Source organism: Mustela erminea, chromosome 11 (genome assembly GCF_009829155.1).
Source record: "Mustela erminea isolate mMusErm1 chromosome 11, mMusErm1.Pri, whole genome shotgun sequence".
Taxonomy (NCBI): Eukaryota; Metazoa; Chordata; class Mammalia; order Carnivora; family Mustelidae; genus Mustela; species Mustela erminea.
Genome location: NC_045624.1, coordinates 2901891 through 2927945, shown reverse-complemented (window position 1 = coordinate 2927945; position 26055 = coordinate 2901891). Strand labels below are relative to the sequence as shown.

Sequence of the window (26055 nt, the reverse complement as noted above, 5' to 3'; positions counted from 1 at the left end):
AGGCTCGGGGGTGACTCCGCACCCTGCCCCCCTCCCTGCCCCCGCTCTCAGCGGGGACGTTCGCACGGCTTCTGGGAGAAAGACAGACGCACCCCATGGGACTCACTTTCCACGGCTGGGTCGTGTCCAAAGAGCTGGTGCTGGGGCTGCTGGGACGGCGGGGGCGGCTGCGGCGGCGGGGGCTGGTGCTGCTGAAGGGGCTGGTGCGGGGGCTGGTGCGGGGGCTGCGCCGGGTGCTGCGCGGCCTGGGCCGGCTGGCCGGGCGCATGCGGCAGCGGGGCCGGCTGCTGCTGCAGGCGCTGGAGCTGGAGCTGCTGCTGGAGCTGGTGCAGCTGCTGCTGCTGGAGCTGGTGCTGCTGGAGCTGGTGCAGCTGCTGCTGCAGGACGTGCTGCGGCTGCGGCTGCAGGGGCTGCAGGGGCTGCTGGGGCCGGTGCAGCTGCTGCTGGGGGAAGGGCAGCGGCTGTGGGGGGAAGGGGTGCGGCGGCGGCTGCGGGTACGGCTGCTGGGCGATCTGCGGCTGCGGCTGGAGCTGCAGGAGCTGCTGGGCGGGAAGGTGCAGCACCGGGTGCGGCGGGGGCGGGGGCGGTGGCTGCGGCGGCTGCGGCAGGTGCGGCTCGGAAGCCACCTTCACCGGGCCGAAGAGCACCGCGTTGGCGTTCGCGTGGCCCTGCTGGCTGTGATTCACCTGCTGCTCTAAGGTTTTTGTAGGTGCAGAAAGGGACTGTAAGATCTAGGAAACAAACACGAGGCAAAGTCATTAGCCTTGGTCACTGAAACGTCCTAACGATCCCTCTGGCGACAGAGTATGCGCGTCTCGCACACGGCCTGACCGCTGACCGGAACAGGAAGCTCCGACAACTGCACGCTTCGAGAACAGTACGGCGTGTCTCTTCTCCACTCATGAAAGCATCGCCAACACCCACAAAGTCAGGGAACCCCATTCTGAGACCAACACTTGAAAATAAGGAAGACTCATAAATAAGCTCGCGACTTGGAGCGGACACACCTATGACCTCGTACGGCTGATGTGCTTTATGGAGCACAGTGACAGGGCTGCAAAAATGAATAAAACAAAGGCAGCACTTGCTCCCAGGGGCTTGAGCACGAGTGTGGGTGCCACGTGTGACACGCAGCCGCGCACAGCGCCCCACCGGGACCCCCTCCCTCCACAATGCTCCACGGACATCTGCTGACCCAGGGATACTCTGGGGAACGTCAGCGGACCCAGCCGCCTCTTGGCCTGAACCCCGCTCCCTTCCTACAACAAAAGCAGCGAGTGAGTGTCAACATGAAGACCATCCCCCAAGGGAAGCCACCGGCCCTCCTCATCTGTGGTCACCCTGCCCGTGCGCTGGCACACTCCGTCAACAGGGAACAGAAAAGACACCAACAGAGGTTTGTAAAAATGTAAGTGTTCTCGCAGATGAGAAATCCTCGGTAGAGCTGGTCCATCAGCCTTCCTCAAAGAGGCCTTGGGGCTCTTTACACGGAACTGAAGTGTTCTGATCCACAGAAGAACCCAACTAGCCAGACTGTTTCTGTTCTGGTTCCTTCTGCCGCACAGTGACAGGAGTCAGCGCAGCGCTCTGTGCCAGCTCAGGGGTCGGGGCGGATGGAACAGGGAGTCAGGAGAGGCCCGAGAACCGGACGGCAGGTCTCTGTACTGCCCTGCACGGCGCCGAGTGCCACAACGGGACACGACGAAGCTCCTTCTCCGATATGCTCCAACAGCGAGAATTACACCCCATCCCCAGAGGGTCAAGAGAACTGCAACAACCAAGGAGATTTTACTAAAAACAAACACAACGTGACCCTACTAAAAGAGCACTTGACATTTAAATAAAACTCTAGAAATTTAACTTTACTGTAAGCCACAGCTACAAAGAAATCTCAAGAAGGACCTTAAAACACGTCCTCCACTTAAACGGGCTCCGAAACACGAAGGTCCTACGATCCCCGAGGGGAACCCGATCACCAGGCCTCACGCCGAGCAGCAGTGCGGTGGCCCGTGCGACCGTGGCACAGGGAGAGCCCGAGCTCCGCAGGTCCTCCGCATGTGCAAAGGCTCCTCACTGGAGCTCTACGCAGAGGAAACAGTTTAACGAATCATAAACGACGGTGACAATCTCTTCTCAGTCCTTCAGAGTGGTAAAGAACACGCTGTGCAGCGGCGGGAGACGGGCCCTCCCACGCGCACGGCCCGGGCACGCGCACACGCACGCCTCCACCACCGGGGCTGGGGGCGAACAGCTGCGTGTCCTTATGGGTGGACCACAAGCCGGAAGCACAGAGCAGGGTCGGGAACAGCGGCTGCTTCCAGAGGGAACTGGAGTTAGGGGCAGGAGGGAGTTTATCACTTTACAGCCTTGGATGCCAGTGGAGTTTCTGAAGTCTGTACCTGGATTTTTTTACTCTCAGAGGGAACCAGCAGGTAAACTGGACTGGTAAGAAGGAATAAAGGCCCGTCTGCCCCAGCGCGCGGGGTCCAAGCGGTCGTCTGCCTCCCGCTGCCTGCCCCTGCCTGCCCCTGCGTGCCCACCCCCAGATCAGAGGGAGCTCCCTGGGACCCTCCACGTACACTCCACAGCCGGGAGCCGGGGGCTGTGCTCTCAGCTGGTCTCAGAGTGGCCAGCAGGACTCTGCAGGAGACCAGGAGGGCTGGGGCACCTTCCCTGTGGGGACCACGAGCTGAGAAGCTGGGGGAAGCCAGGCTGTGAGCACAGGGCAGCTGGGAGCCCACGAGCGTCGGAACAAGAGCACCGGCCAGAGTGAGATGGCACTGGCCTGGAGAGCTGGGCACCTGGCAGGCCAGCCAGTGAGGGGACTCTCAGGACATCACCTGTGCTCCTCAGACGGCTTCTCACCCTTCTGATCTGCCTCTGGCTCAACACACGTGAACCCCACAGGATCAAAGAAGAAGTAACCTTCTTAGCTGCGTGATCCCACACTTGGCCACACTGCAAACAAGTGTTAATGAACGTCAAGTCGGAATTTTTCGGTCACGGGATACTATCGTCATCTTGAAATCACTTGCATGCTGAGTGCCCCGACGCATGCAGAACTGCAGCACCAACCACACGGCTCCTAAGCACTATGAACCTGCAACCGCGACGGTCCGCTACATCCTCCCGACTCCCCATCTGATTTTAAACTAAATCCGTCTTCTATCTGTAACATTTCAAAAATTCATTTTCTCACATCTGGCAGTAAAAATGATCTAACATTGCCGGAGAACTCGGAACACCTCCTCGTGGCAGCTGCTGTCCCTGGAGCCGGGCCAGGCCCTCCGGCTTCCCACCTCACAGCACAGCGAGGCACAGCCCGCCTCTGACACCTCTCGGGCAGGCCGCCCCCCAACTGCCGGGTGTGGTCCCTCATCTCTACTTCTCAGATTGTTCCGTATCCAAATACCCATTCAGGGAGCGAGGGACTCCAGCTGACACCAGCGAATCCAGCGGCAAAGGCCACAGCGACGGCCAGCACTCCCTGCAGTGCCGGCAAGCCCAGAGCGGGGAGCACGTCTGTCCTGCTGGAACGGCTGAGCCCGTCCGGACCCCTCCACTCCAGGAGGGCTGGGCAAGCGCTCCCCGGGCCTCCCGCCGGCTGCGAGCGGAGCATGCCAGCCCCCTGAATCCTCGCGTGGCACCTTGTCATCTGCCTGCACGCCCGGCCTCTCCCACCCCTGGGACACCACAGCTCCCTGGTTTCTGACTGCCTCACGCTGTCCCCCTGCGGCTTTCCCCCGCCCGCCCAAGCCCCTGGCTTTCCAGGGCTTTCTGACCATCACCCCTGCTCCCGACAGCCCCCCAGGCTGGGCCCGGACCTCATGTCTTTGCCGGCCACCCCCAGTCAGAGGCGCCGCCGCCCAGACCCCTCGCCGCATTCTGTTATCCGTCTTCTCCCCTCCGCTCCGGGGACCCTCCAGGAGTGCGGGCGTCACCTGGACAAGCCTCGCCTTGCCGTGCTCGGACCACCCTACCTCAGGGACCTTCTCCTCAGCCCCCAGCTCCCTGTCGGCGTCAGACTGTCCTCACGCACTCCTCACCTCCTGGGCCCCGGGAGTCCGAGAGCGTGCGGCGGGGCAGGGAGGTGCGGGCGTGGGGAGCGAGCCTGCCGCAGGCGCCTCCCTGCCACACGGAAAGGGCCACTCGGCCTCCAAGCACTGTCACCGTGTAGACTGCAGGACACGGGCTCACCCACTTCTTGAGAAATGCCAGAGATCCCGTTTTTAATGAAGAATCTCATGATTTTAGCAAAAAAATTCAAAAAACTCTTTGGACCAAAGCGAAGGTGTCACACAAAAGGTGCCGTCAGCCACTGGTGTGCAGCCCTGCTCCGCCCCCGTCTGTCGGCCCCGGCCAGCGCGCCTCCGAAATCGCAACGTCAACCACGCCAGGCTCTGCCGGCCTCTGCTCTTCCTCCCGCTGGCCGCTGCCCCTGCCCCCCACCCCCTCCTGACCCGGTCACCGTCTTCCTCACTCTTCCTAATATCCCAAGCTAGACTGCCAACCTAAAACCGGGTCCTAACCAGGTCCAACATCACTGTCTTCCCGGAAGCTCTGTATCCACTATTCCAGAATTTTCCATTCTCCTCAAACCCCATTACCTCCCTCTTCCCCTACACACGCTGCCTCACACCATCTTAATTTCCTTCCTTCTGACACCCGAAGACCGTGTTTTCTTTTCCCCGGACCGTATTCTGGGTGTCACCACCTTCCGGCCTCTCGGGCCACATACCGCATCGGTTACTCACTGCTCAGTCAAGGGTGGGGGAGAAAAGAGTATTTTGAACGTGCCATCTCCAATGCAAGACTTTTTAAACCACCCCACAGTCATACCCCAACGTGACACTGTCATCTACATGTCTGGTCACCCTTCCTGGAGCCCAGCAACCTGCTCCGAAGGCGGACTCGCTCCGTCGGCACAACAGCCCGGGCGCCGGGGGCCAGGCCCCTGCAAGTGCCTCCAGCTCTCCCCGCTCCGTCAAGTCTCGCTTTCTTGCTTTCCTCACGACACGGCAAACCCACGCCTGCCACCCGGACGTCACGGCCGCTGCTCCTCTCGTCTGGAACTCTCCGCCCCCGGCTCTTCCCTCAGCCTGGCTCCCAGCCCTCCTCCCGGAGGCTGCTCCTCATCACCTCATCCAACAGCTTCTTCCCCCAACGGCTATTCTGTGACCCCTTATTACCATCTTCAAAACACCCAAGAGCCACAGAAGCCCTCCTGTTGGCATCCTGCGGTCTTCTCCATCTGAAACGAGGCTGGGAGACGCGTCTTCCTGATTCGCCCGCAGAAACGTACACGGCCCACGCGCCCTCTCCGTCACGGTCTTCCAGTTTTAAACTGAAAGACACCTACTAAACTTTTAACTCCATGCTGCGTCAACAAGCTCCAATCACGAAACTATCAATTAAGATTAAGGCATCTGGAATGAGTGAGTAATTCCGGTTATGTTATCTGTCTACTGTCGGCGAATGAGGAGCACAGGGTCGTCACCGGGCCTCTCTCTACTGCCGCTAACCCGGGGTTCGGCGGAGCGAGAGCCTGCTTCGGGGACCAGCGGTCTCAGCACTGGTGTCCCGCCGGAGTCGAAGCGACACTGAACTCCACACACACACACTCATGCAGACGACTGTAAAACACGTTCTTGAGTAAATACTGCTGGTAAGTCAATATAACCGCACTATGCTGAACCAGACCATAAAACCCGACTCCCAGATCCCCGCGTTAAGGAGTGACTCACGTGAGCAACATTTGACGGTCGGCTCATCTGCTGGAGATCGGCGTTGTTAGTGATGTTTCTCAGGGTCCGCACAGCCGGACTCCAAGTAGCGATCATTTCCGATCTGTCCGAACTTTGGAGATTCTGTCCCGGGGCCAGGAGGCTGCCCCGGACCTCGGGAGGTAAGATGTTGCCCGGGACGGGGGGCACGTTGGCGCACAAGTTAATGAGGCCAGGCTCCTTCCCCGAGGGCAGTCTGCGTTTCGCCGCAGCCAGCTGTGGGACCTCAGCGGGCGTCCAGTTTAAATTCCTCTCTTGTTTCTCGGGTGACGAGTCTGAAGAATCATCAAACATCAACTCCCCTTTAGACTTTTCGGTGTTGGATTTGGGTGAGAACTGCTGGTCCCCGGAAGGAGATCCTTCTTGAGAGCTGGCAGGGCTGGATTTTCCCTCCGAACTACCCTCATTTGGGGACTCCTGCTCCTCATTTTCTACCTCCTCCTCCTCCTCTTCTTCCTCCTCCTCCTCTTCTTCATAAATAATGAGTCGAGGATGATAAAATGCTTCGTCCTTTTTGGTTTTTTCTGATATGCAATCCAGGACCCAGTCAGGGGTCACGATCTTAATGCTTGCTCTCTTCAACGCACACTCGTACTTCTCCTACAAGCGAAGCACAAACACGCGAAGCTGTAAGTCGGACCAGACACCCCACAAGTGTGCATCTGAACACAGGACTCAGCACAGGCGCGCGGCTGAAGCGTCCAGCCCTACAGCGGTCATCACACGCAGACGAGCGTAAACTCCTTTCCGATGCAGGAGCTGGAACCAACCAGGATCCCATGCTGGCTTCAGGCCGGCAATAGTCATCGGAACAGATTTTGTTTCAAGTAACTTTTATAAATGGTAACAATTAAGGGAAAAGTACAGCTAGCAAACCCACGGGAAATTCTCTTAAATGAAATAAGTAACTGCCACCTCGTCTAGCTTTTGACACCTTGAAGGAAGAGCGCCTTCAGGACATCCAACACGGTCATGGAAGGGTGGCCAACTTTTCATGGGGAGGCTTTCCTAGTGAGGCGTCTAGTTTGTTGAGCTCAGTCCACAGAGACACAAAGGACACAACACGCCTCTGACCTAACGGGGTTCAGGACTTAGCTTGGGAGAGACAGTAAACGCCCCGAGAACAGGACGCAGGAGCCTGCGCTGAGTGAGGCGGGAATAAGCCCAGAGAGAGGCCCTACGGCGGAAAGCCGCACTGCACGGAGAGGCCTGGCAGGGGCGTCAGTGAGCACAGCATCCACCCCAGGGAAAAGGTGCGTCATAGGCAGGGGCTCTCCTCCAGGTGAGGGTGTACAACGGAGCAAATCCCAAAGGAAAAAGAGAGAAATGGGAGATAGGAGGCACGGGGAAGAGGATACCAGAGCTCTGAGATAAGGGAGATGCTAGCTGCAGCCCCCCAGGCAGCAGAGCCCACGTCCCACCTGGCAGCCAGGAGGATGGCAGCTCCTGGGCAAACCCATCCTTAGGGCCCCACACTGAAGCCCGTTTCCTGTCGAGGGGACCAAAGGTGGCACTCGAGGTCTAGGGTCGGGGCAAGGGGGACAGGCAGCAGGACTGTCCTGGAGGTGTGGAACAGACAGACGGCCGCCGTCCGTGTGGCACGGCCGAGGGCAGCACCGTCCAGTCCGACCTGCCTCCCAGGAAGGGGGAGACCACGCCCATGTACAGATTTCACCGCCTGTGGCTTCTGAGGATGTGCCACTTTAACCCTTTTTAAAACACAGGCACACTTGGTCACAGGGGAGCACACACAGGTAACCAGTGAAGCAGAGAAAGACGGACGCGTGGTCGTGACCCCGTGATGAGCAGCCACCGCGGTCCTCAGTGTGATGGCTTCGTTAGCAACATGCGCATGTATACGTGTGCTAGCGCACGGAGCCTTCACGGCGTGGCTGCACTGAGATCTCACGATCAACCTCCCACGACCACACGTGCCCCCTACCCTGGCGTTCTGGTGACCCTGAGACGAAGCCGAGCGCAGAGAGCTGGGAGACAGATCCCCCGCCTCCTGCACGCCTGCCCAGACTGGCTCCTAAGCGACACGGCTCACGCGCCTCCAACCGACAAAAGCGCAGCGCCCCGACCTCCACGCTTGCCGTCGCGCCGCCTCACGTCCACGGCCTGTCCGCTGGAGCCAGGCTCGCCGCTGTGCTGCGCAGCTGCCAGCTGGCAGCCCCCGGCTCACGGATCACTGCTGTCACCTCCAGGGCCATTTAGTGGTCCCGGGTGTTCCTATGCTCAGTGTTCTGCTGCCACGAGAAGCTGCAGTTAAAGCTCAACACACGCAGCCTAAATGGTTTATGCACAATGGACTCCCAGGTTCTGGAAGGCAGTGCTCTAAGGCCTCATTAGCTGCAACCACATCCCCCTCCCAAACGGCCAGGCCGCAAACTCCGTGTGACTGTGTCGATTCCCCCACACACAGCCCCCGCCCCACAGGCCTAACTCCTTGAAATGACACTGTGTAGACACCATGACCGAAGTGACATATTCTCTTATTCAGATACAAGCGTATCTTTAACTTCCCTTAAACTTACATACAGAAGCGTGTGGGGACAGCTAAACGCTTGACTCGGTAAAACTACGGCTTGTACGATCACAGCATCTTTCAGTGGGATAGAAGCGTGTGTGCACCTGTGGGCACACACCCAGCTCCCCGCGCCGGGTGACGCGCCAGCGCCGACCTCGGGACAGGCCCCTGAAACTGACACAGCACCGTGTGCGGACAGCAATTAACAAGAACGTTAACAAAACTAAGAAGATGTTTATTCTTTATTCTAAAAATCATTCTGAAATATTCAAGTATGAACTGTTAAATCCATCTTCCCACAGTAAACAGGGATGACAGGTTTTTACGGCAGACCGACTTCATTTCTTGACTACCTGTCCCAAAAGAGCCACAGTGCTGTCTCAGGAAAACATCGAGGCCGAATATACACCAAAGTAGCTATAAAACTACACAAATAAGGGCGCCTGGGTGGCTCAGTGGGTTAAGCCGCTGCCTTCGGCTCAGGTCATGATCTCAGGGTCCTGGGATCGAGTCCCCCATCGGGCTCTCAGCTCAGCGGGGAGCCTGCTTCCTCCTCTCTCTCTCTCTGCCTGCCTCTCTGCCTACTTGTGATCTCTCTCTGTCGAATGGATAAATAAAATCTTTAAAAAAAAAAAAAAAACTACACAAATAATACAGATGCACAAGATGACCAAATAACACATATATCAAATAAACCTTATATATTATTTTCCAAGGTAGAAAGGTGTTGAAATAACATGAAATAAACTTTCTCCCTTCTGTTACCAAGTAGCAAGCGTGAGACTCCTGCCATGACGTGCAGTGCTGAGCGCTCCGGACCCCAGGGAGAAAACAGCAGGCTCAGCGCCGGGACCCACAGCGGCAGCCTCGGGTTCTTGGTCTGCACAGCGCGTGGGCCCGGCACACATCAGCTGTGACCCACTTCTTGCACAAACTCAAATGCTATTTAAGTTTATATTTCACTCGGGTTTTCTCTCCCTTCTCACCAAATGGTTTTTGTCACCGGAAGACAGTTACTGCTTAAACCAAGGTGACCCAGGAGCAAAGCAATGTGAACACCCTGGCTGGGGCTAATTTACTAGCTAAGTCGCTCTCATTCCTGAATCTCCAAAATCACGAGTCATTAATGTGCGGACCGGGACACCAGCAGTGAGGCCGGCGGGGTCAGGGCCACGGCCGGCGGGGGCAGACGGCGCTGCACCGCCACGGCAGGCGTGCTTACACGCCGAAGCCTGCAGCAGCTGTGAACCAGCCCTTCCCAGTATCCAATGAGCACACCCTGTCCTGTGGATTTTGTTACTAAATCCCTCCATTCTTCTCCACTTAACTGACCATTTTTAAAACTTCCAGAGTATGAAAGGTAGTTTCACTATGCTATTCAAACATTTGCGGTGTTCACTTAAAAAAAAAAAAAAGGACTGAAAGAGATGCCACTGATTTCTGTGAGCCGTCAGCTGGTCTGCGTGGCAAACGCACCCCTCCCATACGGCCTCTTCAATTATCATTTAGCTCTCCAGAAGCATTGCTCATCCCTACAAAAGCTATAAAGACTTTGTTTCCGGAGCTCCTGGGTGGCTCAGTCATTAAGTGTCTGCCTTCCGCTCAGGTCATGATCCCACAGTCCTAGGATCGAGCCCCGCACTGGGCTCCCCACTCAGTGGGAAGCCCGCTTCTCCCTCTCCCTCTGCCCCTGCTTGTGTTCCCTCTCTCTTTGTGTCTCTGTCAAATAAATAAATAAATCTTAAAAAAAAAAAAAAAGACTGTTTCCTTTCAAACTAAAATCAAATGATTTACTTTTAGCCATAAATTATAAAATAAAATAGCATAACCAAAGCATACTATATTTCTCTTCCTGTTATGCAAAATGTAATCTTTTACTCAAACAGATTTTAAGATTCAAATCTTAAATTTTCACAGAGGATATGTCTTCCTGGACGGTGTGGCTTACGACGTGACAACCACACCCACTGGCCCAAAACCTGTCGTCAGGAATCAGGTGATACAAGGCCCGTGCCGGTGTCAGCTCTGCTCGGCATCAAAGCCCCGGGGACAGGTGTCTGCTCGGCCGGACCCGTGCGCACCAGCCCCGAGTCACCCACCGGGCAGTGGCGCCCGGCCACGGACCGCGCACGCATCCCCCCTCCCACACAGTCAGCACAGCGCACGGAAAGCACAGTGACAGCACGGAGACTGAAGGCCGTAAGGAAACACGGAGGGGATACCAACATGTGGAAAGGTCTCACTATAAATACACTGTCCGTGACGTTCAAAGGTACAAGTAACTGTTCAGGGGAGGACCAGGGTTTGGCTTCCAGAGAGCGGTAACTCTCAGATTCTCGGGTGCACCAGGATCACCGAGAGGCGAGGCCTGACACGGATGACGGGGCTCCTCACTCGCCCTCGGAGGGTGTACAGTCTGCCTTTCTAACACATCTACAGGACAGGCTGCAGCTGCTGACCTGGGGACCCCACCTGGGGAACCGAAAGTCGGTGGCCCCATCAGTGCTGAGACGGGGCACCCTACAATTATCAGGATAAATGTGCTTTTATATATTCTAGATTATTAAAAAGGAAATGGCCTTGAAAACTTCACCAAATACATGTTTACGAAGTTATCATCCTCAGCACAGACCTTTCTAAAGACAAGTGAAGACAACGAAAACTGCCTATTTTCACAAATAAAATAAACTGGTTTTACTGGATCTGAAAGGAAACTCAAGGGGTTCAGAAAACTTTCCCCTCTTCTCCATGAAACAAACCCACATTTCTCTGCATCTAGAGGTCAGCTCTGGCCCTGCATCGAAACGATCAACCTCTGCCATCCTCTCTGGAAGGAGGCTGGGTCCAAGGAACACAAACTAAGAACCAGCTTGTGTAAAGGGATCTAACAATTAATTTAAAAGAAACTCAAAACATGTGACTGCAGGAAATACGGAGAGGACAGCGTTCGCGAAGCGCTTACCCCCTTCGGCTCGGGAACGACCAGATGCGTGCATTTCTTGTTGAGCTGCAGCTGGCACCCCCCGCCGTAGAAGGTGAGCAGAGCCCACAGGGCACTCCTGTCGTCAGACGACACCTGACAGAGGGAGACACACATTTCAGCCCGGGCAAGGTTATCATTAAAATACACTGCAACATTGTAACAATTCTGCCGGATCTACTTAAATCGAACTTAAGGGTATTAGTGGGGAACACAGATGAGCTTTTAGCTACTTGCTTATCGTAACAAAAACTTTCATTCTTATCATGATAGTTTTATAGACATCTTTTTTTGCCTCATCACCAAATGAATAAAAAAAAGTTATATTCACACGTCAAAAAATGAATGGATTCTTTCAATGGAAGTCATAGGGAAAAAAAGAAGTAACTAATACATCATTCCATCTTAACAACTGTAATGTTTTAAAATGTTTAAATAAAATGGCAGTATCAAAATCATTAAGGAACTCCTTAATCATTAGTAGATAGGTACTAATTACAAAATGAATAAAATATAAAGATAAAAATATAGGTATCTGTAAGGTCAGGGAAAAACATTAAGTATTACTTAACACAAAGGAACTAAGGCAAGCATAGGAGTAACTGTTACGCTTGCGTAACTGATGAAGTCGATTTCAGAGCAAGTGATTCATGCTGGAAGAGAGGCTTTCAGGGGAACAAAAGCAGCTACCATTTATTGCCTGCCTACTATGTGCCAGGAACTGTGCCAAGTGCTTCATAAACATTCCTAACCCTGGGGACCGCCGTGGGAAGTCAGACTTATTAGATCCACTGTACAGATCAGGAAACAGATTTAAGAAATTAGTGACTCGTCAGAAAAGCTGGCTTTTAAAATCCAGGTCTGTCTAAACCCAGGCCTATCTGCATTTCCCCACTGCTCTATCCTTCTTTAAGGGCAGTTACTACCAAAAATAATTTCTAAAAAATAAAATTTTAGATTCTAAAAGACAGAAGAAACAAAAGGGTGTGTTAATTAATTCTAAGGTAATCACTTAACGAAGTGAATTTTTTTCCTGGATCACTGATTATAAACTGAGGGTTATGGTTGTTAAGAATCCTGAATGCTGTCTCACGTTAACTGTGAAAACTTTATGAACAGCACGTTTTGAAACCTGCCATTATCCAGCCGGCCGGAGCTCTAACACTTTACATCTACTTTCATCCGCTTCACAGATATTTCTAGAAATCACTCTGCATTCCACACTACCGTGACTACTCCTACGAACACACTGATTTCATAAAATCACCTTGAAAAATCACTACTTTGTATCTTTTTTAGTTAGTCACTGTCCCATTTCAGAGACTGGACAAGAAAACCTATTTTACTAGCTGCTTTCACAAAACCACTGATCTCCTGCCACATCTGGAGGGGTGAGATTTAACTACGTGACAGTAGAGCCTACTCCAATGAATCGTCAAGTCATCTTTATCAAAAATGAAACAAAAGACATAGAACCTCGGTCTGCCTCCTGTGGTGTGCCGGGGGGACAGGAGCGACCCCAGGCAGTCTAGTCCGTGGCTCTGGCCGGCCTGCGTCCCAGGCCTGGGTCTCAACCGGGACAAGGGTGTTGCTGTAGAAAGAACACTGGCTGGGAGACAGGGAGGCCCGGGACAGGTCCGCGGCCTCCAAAACTAGCTCCTGTCCACCTGAAGACTTCCATGAACCAGGTCCCTCCTCGATGCGAGTCTGGGTTAAATGACTTCAAACATCCACGCCAGATCATTTAATGAGTCTCTATCAGCATGATTAATAACTAAGAATGTTCTTTCCACACTACGATGTTAACAGTTATCTAGTGGTGATAGAATTATGGGGATATTTTTGTTTCCGTTTTTATACTTTTCTGTATTTTCCAAATTTTCAAGAGCATTAATTTTATAACTGGGGAAAAGTGTCTTTTTTTTTTTTTTTTTCTTTTTAAAGAAAGCAATCTTCATAAACTACACATCTCATCATCTTGGCTAGCAAAGCCTGGACGTGACCTCAATTCCTGAAGGCCGAAGCTGCTTCCATGGCAAGTCCAGCCGACCTGATGGAGCGGCTGCCGACTCCCTGGGCCCCGCCCACACCCCTATCTCCAACCACAGCCACGTGTGCGGCACCATCTGGCTCCATGCCCTCCCCACCCTGGGTTCCCACTCCGCTCCCACTGCCCCCAGCCTCCCCTGCAGAAGCATCTGCAGGCCGCTCAGGCTCTGTGAACTGCGTGCTTTCTCTCCCCAGCCGCTCTCCTCGGAGGATGGAGCAGAGCACCGTCAGCTCACCCATGCCCCCGCTGAGTAAGTGCTTCCTTTATAGCAATGGGGAACACCCGCCCTTCTTGGGAGGTCTCACAGAAGTAGGACACCCCTTGGGTCCAGCAGCCTCCCTGAATTTGTCCTTGTCCCACCGTGATTAGAAACTACAATCATCCCGATTAAAGTTGGGGATCTAAGAATCAGGCCTTAAACTTCTCCGAGATCTCTCACAGTACCTAGTACAGTACCAGGCACATGGGTAGGCAGTCAAGAAATACTTGATTGAGGTGCAGAATGGAAAGGGCTTTTATTTTCAGTCTTCAAGATTTAAGTCACGACCCTGGCCAGGCTCTCCATCAGACTCTCGACCTGTCCCCGGAAACCTACCCAGCACATTACAACGGGGCCCCCGCCTGCATCGATACCGGGTCAGGAGAAGGCAGATGGTGTCTGTGCTGCTCAGCTTCTGCTGCCACAAGTTCCCTTCCCTACCTCTCCCTGGGAGAGCTCTGGAAGCCTCCAACAAAGAGCTCCAGCTCGTATCAACACCCTGACGGGGAAAAGACAGAAGGTCACCGAGAGCCACCAAGCAAACAGTCCTTTCGTAAAGGCGGGGTCCTGCCTGATGTGCGCGTGTGCGCGTGCGAGTGCTCCCGTGTTCTGCTGCCTGGTGCAGACCAACCACCGCGACGGCTCCCTCTTGGCATGATTTCCACACCTCGCACTCCCTTGTACCTTTGTGTGTGCTACAACGTGCGGCTTACTCGCGGTCTGTCTCCCCTTCTAGAATGTACACTTACTGAGGAGCAGACAGCCCATGTGAATTGACCTGTACCCCTGGGCATTGCTCCTGTCACCAAAGATGTACTCGTCAGGTGTCTGCTGCACCCAAGTCCCTCAGCTGCACACCGGGCACACCGTCTGTTACTCCTTCTTAAAACTGATGTTAACACTTTTTAGCAACCACAAAGTATCAGTGTCCCCAGGGTACTTTTCTTAACCAGGGTCTGGTTGATGAAAAACCATCAAGTAAAATCTTGTCCATCCTTATCCGATCAATCCTCATGAACTCAAAAGCGCAGCTTTGTATTATGGGATCCCATGACTCCCTGGGGATTCCAAGTCACCATCCTAGTGATGAACGGAGTACTAAGTGATCCACAAAGATCATTCGGATGCTGGATTCCAATTTTATTATCTAATGAATTTGCTAGAGGGATACAGACACTGTCAAAGGTCCTCCTAAACTCACTTTTCTCTCTACCATGGACCCATCCACTGCCCACAATGAGTTCTGCACCTAGATACAACTCTAGGGGCTGGGCCACTTTCCAGACCACACCACCAAAGGACGCCTGCTCACCTCCGCCTGTGTGCCCTCTACCACATAGCTGGTGCCTTTTCCACAGGCTGTCCAGTCCCTCTCCCCACTCCTCTGGGGACTACACCTGCGTCTTCTCAGGCCAGAACCGGAGATCCACAGGGACCCCTGAGGCCGCATGAGGGCCACCAGAGCCATCAGCAGTCCCGTGTCCCTGTCCAGCACCCTTGCCCTCCTCCTCTCCCGGGCCACAGGTAGGACCGAGGGGACCAAACAAGGCCACGCACAACTACCTGCCACAAACTGGTGCTGCACACCTCTGCCCGGGGCGCTGCTCGCCTCCCGTGACAACAACCAGCTGCAGCTGATTTCATCCCTGGTTTCTGAAGACCATATCCTCCTCCCCAGACCACCTCTACCTATGCTCAAGTCTCTTTTCTTCCCAAATCTTCGCTGCACACTACCTAAGCTCTCTTCCTGGTTACAAGCCTTTCTGCCTTCTTCTACAAGAAGCTAATTCCCTGCCCTTCATGCCACATGTCCACAGCCCCCCACTTGGGTAGCAGCTCAACACCCCAACTCAATGTGTCCCAAGCCGACGTCACCATCTTCCCTGAGAAGCGCAGAGGAGCACTGCGGGCACTGCCGCCTCCTCCTCCGTCCCGAGAACGCCCGAGTCACCAAGGCCCGCTGCTTCCTGTCTGGGCCTCGTGTGCACAGCACCATCCAGGATCCAAACCTCTGCCTCAAGTCCAAGACCGCGCGCCTCCCTCCCGCCCAAACCCCCATCCTCTGCCGCCCGCCCGTGTCCTGCCACTGCTCCCAGACCTGCTGCACCTACGGACCGTAAGGATTTTAACTGTTTGCTTTCCTGTGTTTTCTGAACGTCCTAATGCAAATACGTGTAATGCAAAGTTAAATATGTAAGAAAAAAGGAAAGCGACAGCCTGCTGGCTACTTTCGAGAGCTCAAACTCCAACACCTGGGTTCCGCTGCCGCGTCCCCCACCATCTACCCTCCTGCACCGCAAGGACGTGCCGTTGCTCCCCGGCGCCCTCCTCCTCTCTCCTTCCACGTGGCTCTACCGCAAACACCCTGCCTTCCCCATTCCTGCTCGATTTCCGCCCACTCTTTCAAGCCCCTCAGGTCTGACATTTCCCCGCCCCACAGGCTTCCCCTCCTCTGCCGCCCACACTCAGGCCTGCGCTTGTGAACTCACAGACATCGGGGCCACGGGATTCTGCACAGCACACAGCAGGTCGTGTGTACCATAACCTTTATGTTAAGTGCCTAAAATAAGATCTGCTACGTTTATTATAACCTTTATTAAATAGAATCTTTTTTCTTAAGACTGAAAGTGTTCTCTAATGGTAAACTCAATTAATATTTCATGACGTCTGATTACCAAATTTAAAACCCTGAAATCAGGGCCCCGGAGTTGCTCAGTAGGTTAAGCCTCTGCCTTCGGCTCGGGTCATGATCCCAGGGTCCTGGGATCGAGCCCTGCATCAGGCTCTCTGCTCAGCAGGGAACCTGCTTCCTCCTCTCTCTCTCTGCCTGCCTCTCTGCCTACTTGTGATCTCTGCCAAATAAATAAAATGTTTTAAAAAAATAAATAAAACCCTTAAGTCATCTTATATTCACATATTTTTACTTTTCTTATTTATTTCCCCAACTCAGGTCTGCTAAATACCATGTCACTGTGATCTCAGTCCCTGAAAAGACCGTGGGACTCCCTGCCCCAGCTTCTTCCTCTTTTCATTCAACTTGAACCCACCGGATAGCGGGCTCCAAATCCCCAAGCCCACAAATCCAGTAAGTGAAAATAAAATTAAATGCAAAATTCACATTTTAGCCAAAATACACTGTGTTTATGCATTAAGGAATAATAATAATGTCTTCATTTAGAAAACTTTCCTGGTATTTATTGTACGTTTGGAACATACAGAGAAGTATAAGGGAACAATGAAACTCACAGAGCCACAGCCCTGGTCTTTAAAAGGTTTTCATTTTGGCCAACTTCAAAGACCATTATGGTCATATACATTTATAGCACAGATGTGAAAAACACTGAAAAATACAAGTATCGACAAAATTCCTGTTCTTAAGAGAAAAGAGGAAAAAAGGCCAAGATTTCAAGGATTCCTTTATTAAAAGAATGTAGCAAAAACAATAAAATTTGTAATTCTAAAGAACATCAGGAATTTACAAGAGATACAAGTAACAACCAAGCAGCCCTCCCTGAACCTGGCTACTGCATGGCCAGGGCAAGGCGGAACAGAGACAGGGCGGCCACTGGCACGAGAGGGTCACCCGGCTTCAGGACTCCGCGTGGCAGGGACAGGACTCCTAGCTCACCTAACACCTCTGACAGGTCCTTTCCTCAAGGCTGCCACAGGGATGAGGCCATGCTGCTCCTCATCAGGGTCACGGTGGGAGCGGGTCTGCAAGGCAGCACTGCGCACACCCCCTCCCTGTTGCCAAACACACTGCCCCATGCAATTTCCCAGCGAGCTCCAACAGCACCGGCTGGGCTGGTTATGGTGGCTTTTTACAGTTTGAGGGTTTTCCAGCTGGCGGTGCAGGAGACAGAATAAAATTTAAAAATACTGAATATTCACTTTCCCGCTTTCAAATTCCCACTGCTGGTGTTTTGGTCCCTCTTTTCAGATACTTCTCTCTGTCACTTGGTCACCAAGTAAAACACACACTGTTAATGGCCTCCCCTCCCCCCACTGAAAGCCTTTCCCTTCTCCTTCTCTGTTTCCATAAATCCTAATTCGAACCTGGCTCCGCAGTTAGGCTGCCGTGTAAGTGCACAGAACAGGTTTCTGAGCCATTTCCAAACACAGGATGACCTCATTTTTCCCCCAGGTTCACCCCAGCCTACGTAGTGCCCTGCTGAACACCTTCACCCGTCCATCTGCCCTCACCACTACCAGTTCAGGACAAAATTCTAAACCTCAGCGACCTGCAGGGGAAACTAACTGGAGTATTTTAGGGCTCCTGACTGAAAAACATCTGTAGAAAACGGCCGCACGGACGTGCACTTGCCCGCAGGGAGCGGGGCCCGTCTGCGGGAATGTGGCCCCGGACGCCGGTCACAAGCTGGAGAGTGGACAGTCTCACCTCGGTGCTAGGAAGATGCTCACGTCGTGGGTAATACAGTGTGTCGAATGTTCTGCCACACTCGTTACTTGTAATTCCTCTTTATAAAAAGTTGTGAGTTCATTTCTCTGCCTTATCTACTGAGGTTTTATTTTTCTTATTGATCTAAATTGAGCCCTTTACTAAAAAAGTTCTTTGCCTTTATGACTGAGTTTTTCTTGTCAACTTAAATAATTTCATTTTTCCTAGTTTGTCATATTCAAATTCTATATCTTTGTAATTCTTCGGATTAGAAAGACCATTTTTACCCATTAAAACTTCGTATCTTAAAGACCAAGCATAAATATTTAAATAACTGTAAGTGGGTCATAAGGTTACACCCAATACGCAGTTTAGCAAAGAGCTTCTTTAGAACTGGCTCAGCAACAGGCCGAAATCAAATCTTACACAAACTCAGGACTGTTACATGGGAGTAACACGAGACAGCTGTAGCCACACTTACCTGGGAGAGGCAGGCAGTGATTCCAAAAAAAATCTGACAGGACTCTGGAGAAAAACCATTTACTCTGTTTGATAGTTATTAAGATTCCAATGAAATGAGATTAGTGCACACTGCATCCCGCTCAGACGTCCTGTCTGCCCCACGCCCGCCCTCCCACCGCATCCGTGTAGGAGAGAGACTCGGGCTGTCGAAGAGCAAGACAGGCAGAGGAGAAGGCGCGGCTGGGGGAACCGGAGGGGCAGGGCGGCTGAGGGAAGCAGCGTCAGATCCGGCGTCACCGGCGACAGCGTCCATCACGCGGGGACAGCACCCTCGCAGGGAGAACCTCTGCCCTGAGAGCCAGCTCACCCCCCACCACACCAACACACACACACACACACGCACACGCACACGCACGCACGCACACACACGCGCGGCACGGCCACTGTCGTAAAGGCAGACGCAGTCCCGGGTCTGTTCCAGAAGGACAGGCCCCTGGAACCTGCGCGGGATGGTGGCGAACCGCCCACAAAGGAACCCGAGTTCCCGTCTCAGCACCACCACTAACTTCACACACTTGGGCCCGAGCAGCTCTGAACTTCAGTTTTCCCTTTGTGAAAATAAGAGTTAAAGACATCCTTATCCCTCCCGGTTCTACAGCTCTGAGTTTTAAAATTCATTCGCGATTAAAATTCACTCAGAAGAGCTTCCTGTGTGCCAGACGCTGAGCGCCCGGCCGGACGCCGCCGCGGCCCCTGGGTGTCTGCGCGCACACGACGACGGAAGAATCTGGAGTGTCTACCATTCGAAATGGGTTAGAGCATTACTTTGTTCTTCCTACAGGAGAAGAGTGTACCCCCTGAGATCAGTGAATTAAGAAAAACCGATCAGACTGAAAACTCCGCCCCCGTCTCCTCCAGGGCCCCGCGGAGAAGCCGGAGCGGGAGCGGAGCCCGTCTGACCGCGCTGCGCCCTGTGGCCCCTGACATCGGGCCCTCAGCCCCACTATCCATGATCGCTTCCAACCTCCTACCCTCGCGTCAAGGATTTCCGCCTTCCAAAGACTTGGGGAAACCCGGACAAAGGCAAATCCAGTGCTGCCCAACGGTCTGCAAGCTTCCCCTACCGTCCCTTCCAGCTGCTCTGGAACAGGCCAGGAAGAACTCCAGGGGAATGACGGCTTCTGAAGATCCTGACCCTGACCCAGGATCCAGGGCAGGAAGAACTAACCTCTCACTCAAAATCACCCCTCCCTCTCCCAGGCGTCCCCCAGGGCCGGCCCCCCCGCCCCCCCCCCCCCGCTTATAAACACTACACCAACTCCCAAGAAACCAGAAGAGTAAAAACAGAAATGGATTTCTCTTAACTCTAGGATTCTAGGAATCCTAGAACTTTTGAGCTGGAGATGCTGAAGTCCGGCACATCCCCTAAGAACTGCTTACTAAGCATAAGATGTTTCTGCTTATTTGACGTCACCCATAAATGTTTAACATAAAAAGATTCCCTCCATCTACATAAGTTCAGTAAGTAAAGATGCACTCACGGAACCGCCTGGCAGAGCTGCAGAACAGCACCGGAGAAGGCCAGCAGCCCTGCCCGAGTCCGCAATTTTCACATCACGGGGTGCTACCAGGTGCCTCCACCAGCACGTCCCGCCTGCCGGGACTGTCCATGCAGCCCCACGTGGCCAGAGGGCGACAGAAGCCATGTGGCGCAGGACGCGGACAGTAGCCCGACGTCTCCCATAGGCGGGGAGGAAGGGGCTCTGGAGCCGGACTCAAGAAATGAGGCAAGGGACACCGGCATGGAGGCAGCTCCTCGAAGCAACGAGAGCTTCGTGACCTCTAGTCTTCGTACCCAGCCCGCAGCAGGTGTCAACACGTGTCTTCAATAAACCTTTTACCCAGTGTCATCAAAAAGAACAGCAACCCCCGGAACTAGAAGTGCTCTGCTATTGTCTTCCTCATCTGTCCTTCCAATAACTCATGACCGGGTTCAGGCAGACTTGCACTCTGATCCGTATTCCACCTAACGAGACGCCACAAAGACGGGCTGTTCCAGAGACAAGAAAACTGAGGTCCAGAGAAGCAGACTGCCAGAGATCAGAAAGCCCAGTCCCAGAATGAAAGCGCCCCCAGGTTCCAGCCCAGAGATGTTCCCCCAGACCTGGTGCCCCTCCCTCCAGAGGTGATGACGAACACCGGGTCCATAAAACCCGATGCAGAATGGAAAACAGGAGGGACAGAGAACGCACACACACCAACTGCCCCAACTAGGGAACCCACCGGGTTCCCACGTCAGTCTTAAACCCAGATTCCCTCCTCCCTTCCCCAAAAAGGATACGGCAGAAGAGCTCCACACTGAACGGACAAAATCACCCAGGATGGCTGAAAAAGAAAACATGAACTCAAGTCAAAAATTATTTTCAATTTATCATCAAAATGACGTGATTTTCATCAGCACTGCTCCTAGAAATTAAAAGCTGTTATAACAACTATAAAGCACCTAGGTCACGAGCATTCCAGTAAAAAAATATCAAAGATTAGTCATTAATGCCTGAGGTGAAAAGCTGAATTAGAGAATGAAGCACTGCCAGATATTTTAACAATTTTTAGAGAAATTTAAATTCAAGGCATACACATTTACTACTGCATAAGTGTCTAGGCCAGCCGGAAACTGCCCTCACAACTGAAGGACAGGGACCTGACAGCCACCCCACCCCCTCCCCATGCTGGTACATCGGCTGCTCCCCGGTTCCCACCTTCAATCCTAAATCCAAGTGTAAATTCACGAGTGTTTTCAGTAAATTCCTACAGATACTACATTTGCAAACCATGAAAAGTCTCTGGTCATTTTTTACAACTTTCAAAATTCAGATTATAAAACCTTAGCTTATTACTACCTTTTGGACTAATTTATATTTTTTTAAAAATTTGCCTTACATTTCTACATTTAATTTTAAGTTACATTAAACTATGTAACACCCCATTCAGCCGGCTGAAAAGTCCAGAAACTTCCACCCGCTGAAATGTACATGCGTATGTTTTATTCACGCACCAATCTATTCACCCAGCACTCGCCGAGAACCTGCTCTGTGCCGAGGGTGCGAGCGCCGCGGACAGAACCGGGAAGGGAGGCACGTGCTCCTCGCTCTCCCGCACCTCGTGCCCCAGCCTCAGGAGCCCCCGCACCGCCTTCCAGCCTGGTCATGCAGACTCAAAAGGACTTCAGAGAGCCAGGTCCCCGTCCACAGCGTTCCAGCCTCCGTTCAGAACAGCGCGCCTTCTGTGAAAGGGTGTGGGAATACTGGGTATTTTATCAAAGAAAATGAAGACTGGCGGCACTTGGGACGGTTCTCGCACGACGACTGGGGGCTTCGGCTGAGCACACCCGTGTGCGATCACGTACGCTGCGCTGGAAGCCAGCACTTCACGTTTCTGACCACGCTTCAGGCCAGTGTGTCTTTGCATTTTCTGATAATCCGGGGCAAGCTTCAGGGAAGTCGAAGGGGGCTGGCCGGCATCAGGAACCGCTACTGGCTCTGACTCTTGTACAATCAACGTCATGCCGCAGGCCGAGCTTTCTCCTCCGCAGTGATACCCAGAGCCTCGCGGAGACCTTGGTGGCGTGGCTTAGCACCAGGCTGCTTTCCAGAAACCAGCCTTTCTACTTATCCCCTCGCCTAGAGTGCAGGGGGAATTTCAGAGCCTGGGATGACGCACTGGGATAGGGTTTGGGCAGGTGAAGGTGGGACTTTTCTCGAAGGCCCTGGGAGAGGTGACTCTGAATGGAGGAATGTGACCACAGAAGGAAGCAGACACTGGAAAGCCACCCGTTCCGACCACCATGCAGCAGACACCCTGGAAGTGTCCCTTTGCGAACTTGGGAGAGGTGGCAAGTATATAGGCCTGTTTAAGGATTCAGGGCTAGTCATGATGTCCACGCACAGCAGACCCGCGCTCGGACACTCATTCAGGGGGCTCTAGGCAAAATAACCCCAAGTCAGTAGGAAACACCAACAATAACAGAGCAGATATGGACAACTAGAAATGCAGAGTAACGAGGAGCTATTTAACCCAAAGGCCAACAACAATATATACAAACACACCCACCGTAAATTGCCACAATTAACACGTCCAATGATGCCCTACAGTCACTGAGAAAAATATTTCCATTAAAAAAATTATTCTGTAAGTTCGGGTGCCTGAAGACACAAGTTTTAAACATCTATATGATTCAAATACATAAATAACAGGCCATCACCATGCATTAGGAGGCCTTATTTTTAAAACGCATTCGTCAAATTAGTAAGTTAAAGGCCAAGGGATCTGCCTCCATCTGCTGAACTCAGACGAAGAGCCTGACGGTCTAGCAGCATCGTCTGGGGGTGCACACAAAATGCCGGGTCAGCTCTGACAAATCCCCCCTCCTGGCATGCAGCGCTGTAGGCCCCAGACAGGACAGGCCCTGCCACAAATCCCCAGCAGCCTGGAGCTGGGAGGTGGACGCAAGGAGTGCGCCCGGGGCCTCGTTTCAAGCTACCACAGCCAGAGCGAAAGTGCGGGATGGGGGCCTATGAGGCGAGATTGGCGAAATGGTGATAATTATAGGAGCTGGGTAATAGGTATTTTATGCAGCCTTATTACAGCCTGACTTTTCCAGAAATGCAACAGGTGAAGAGAAGAAGACTGCTGTTCGAGCTCAGCCTTCTAGCCAGGGCTGATCACCCTTCTGAAATGCTACCCCCCAGCCGGCGCCCCCACCCGCGAGCTCTGGGGACGAGCCCACATCTGCGGCAGTGACTGGACGCGGGACCAGTCCCAGCAGCTCACCTCCTGGCCCCATCTTCCACGGACCTGTGCCCAAGGAGCGACACACTGAAATACACATTATTTATTTTCTTTTGTTTCTCCTTTGCGTTCCAGTTTGGGGAACTTACACATAACACGTACATCCGGGTTTTAAATCATGGGACGTTCTCTCACATATAAATAAAGCGATACTCTGACATATGAAGGAATCTGACATACACATAAAAGGATAGTACAAAGCGCTTGCTGCAAAAACGAGATTCAAGAACCACTGCTCTAAATGGTCTGCAGCAGCCACCTGAGCGCGAAGGTTGGATGCTGAGGCTGCCCCTTTTAAGCTCGCTGTCCGACTGCACGATCCAGGTGAAGTCACCGTCATGAGACAAAGGGCTCCAGGCTGCTGAGGGAGTGGAGATCCGGTCCCCACAGCTAAGGATGAATGGAAGCAAACCAGAGACCAAAGCAGGGTCCCAGGGGCGGAAGTGCACGTGTCACAAGGCTCTCTCGCCGAGTGGAGTCCGGTGAAACAAGCAGCAGCCCTGCTGGTGTTCGGGCTGCACGAAGGAGCTGGTCGTGGCGAAACAAGGAGTCTAGGGCAGGATGGTGACCACCGCATGTCATTGCTGCACATTAAGTCACTCTGAATAACACAGCTGTCCCCTAGAGAGTGTGGTTTCTGAGAATCTTCTCATGAGACAAATCAGCATTCAGGTTTATTTTCAAAAATCAGGTTCCTAAGTCCGCAAGGCGGTTTCAGACCCTGGGTACTGACGAGCTGCAGATTTCCCAGGGCCAGCCAGCTTCTTGGCACCCCAGCCTAACTTACTGGCTCTCTTCCTAACTCCTAGCCTCTCTTGTTATTAAACCATGATAATTCTCATACTGATTTTTAGGCAGAGTATCTGACAGTATAAAGAGAAAAGTGGTAGTGGAACTGAACTGTTTTAAAACAAACATGTTAACACCTAGGATCAAAAAAAAATTGAAGGACCAAAACTACAAAATCACATCTCAAAGCATGCATTTAACAGCAGTCAACTCAACCACGAGGAGCAAGAGAACAGTATAGAGGGTGCAGACCAACAAACTCCAAACAAGCCACCCACCAGCTAAGGCCCCCACTTTCTAGAACACACCACCCAGAGTCAGCTTGACAGCGGTTCCCATGATGACCACCTGGTGGACAGAGGGACCGACGGTCATCATGACGCTGCCGGAGCAGTTAAACAGCACAGCAAATGGGGGGCAGGACTTCCTCCAACATGTCTAGCTGGAAATTCAGACCACTTGCCACAGCAGGGATGGAAAGTGGTCCCTGGAGGAGTCATGTCCTGACAGGACTCCGCCTGTCTGGGAGTGAGCACAATTTCTCATGGATCCCCAGTGCCCACCGCTGTAGGCTGACACACCCTTTTCCAGGATGCGTCCCTGGCGTAAAGAGCTCCGGGCAGGAAGGAACTAGGGCCACACCACAGCAGGTGCTGAGCGGACCGATCAGTCACCTGTGACGGACAGAAACCTGGCCACGGCAGGATCCCACGCAACGGGCCTTATGCTGCCGTAGGCTACCGCCGTGCGGGAAGAGCTCTGTCCACCGACAGCTTCCTACATGAAGCAGACTTGGGCAAACGCTCTGAGTCCCAGTGAGACTTTGCATTGACTTCAGGACACATAATGAAGCGTATGAAATTAATGAGACTTACTACTGACCTTAACTACAGGTAAATCAAAGACTTCCCGAGCTTCTCCAACCTCAGGATTGTCCCCGTCTTCCGAAATTATGTGGGAGGCTAGTGCGTTGTAGGACACTTCCTTAGCTTTCCCAGCTTTGAGGAGCTGGATGACCTTCAAAAAACCACACAAATTAAAATGAAAAACACCGCATTTCATTCTTGATTTACACAAACTGTTGTGAACGATGAAAATTCCAACAGAAACACGCCACGTTCACCACACAGAATTCCTAACCATTTACTCGAGTCACGTGCCATCAGACATCTGATGACAGTAGAAAGCAGCAGACCCTGATCCGCTGACCCAGGAAGCCTGCAGGCTGTGAGCCCGGGGCTAGGTAGTGTCTCGGTCTTGAAAACAGAAGGTCTGTCAGACAACACTTCAGAGCTGAGACGAGGCATCCAGGGTCAAACGTCAAGGCTTAGGGACAGGTAGCTTCACCACACACGGGAAGGTTTCCAGAAGAGGAACTACACGAGCAGAATCTTGACAAACTTAAGGAGTTAGCGAGACCAAAACGCATGCGCTCTTGGAGGGAAGAGCCTTCACGCGCTGGACATGTGCCCCTTCAGACTGGCACGTGCTACACAAAACTGTCTGCATTTTACTCTCATACAGAAATGTCTTCTGGAGCGACACAAGGGCTTTTGCTGGGAAACGGCACGACCGGATTTTACCGAAGATTGTGGCCAGCGCGAGAAGAACGGACTGAGTCCGAGACAACTGCAGCCGCCCGGGGGAAGCAGCAGCAACTGACCCGAGGACTGTCCCTAGGGAAAGAGGGAAGCGAGAATGCAGGAGACCCGGTGCCTGGGAGGGGGCAGGAGCAAGAGAGAAAGTGCTGGGGACACAGCAGCAGCATGCACGGAGGAAGAGCTGGTGAGTGCGAGGCGCGAGCAAGAGAACTTCTTCACCGCGGAGCACAGCCTTCCGACGCCAGCTGGAAGGTCTAGGAAATGACATCAGTGGGACCTGGAAGCCGTGGGTCCCCACCAGGGGGGAGCCAATGGTGGCCAAAGCTCTGAGAGTGAAGTCCCCAGGTGCAGAGC

At 53.0% G+C, this 26055-nt stretch overlaps 1 protein-coding gene across 5 annotated transcripts in view; it reads right to left on the bottom strand.

The window, feature by feature from the left end:
• Positions 1-26055, bottom strand: part of PAXIP1 (PAX interacting protein 1) — a 123242-nt gene that overhangs the window by 18277 nt on the left and 78910 nt on the right. For 3 of the 5 annotated variants that reach the window (XM_032305839.1, XM_032305836.1, XM_032305837.1), the window contains 6 exons: positions 24983-25117; positions 20805-20848; positions 18483-18546; positions 11276-11389; positions 5745-6383; positions 107-731 (listed from right to left, as the gene is read on the bottom strand). In XM_032305839.1, coding sequence (XP_032161730.1) covers positions 107-731; positions 5745-6383; positions 11276-11389; positions 18483-18546; positions 20805-20848; positions 24983-25117 — 1621 coding nt within the window. Of the gene's footprint in view, positions 1-106; positions 732-5744; positions 6384-11275; positions 11390-13938; positions 14102-18482; positions 18547-20804; positions 20849-24982; positions 25118-25240; positions 25777-26055 lie in introns of those variants that run through there. The other 2 variants (XM_032305838.1, XM_032305840.1) reach the window with 2 other exon arrangements.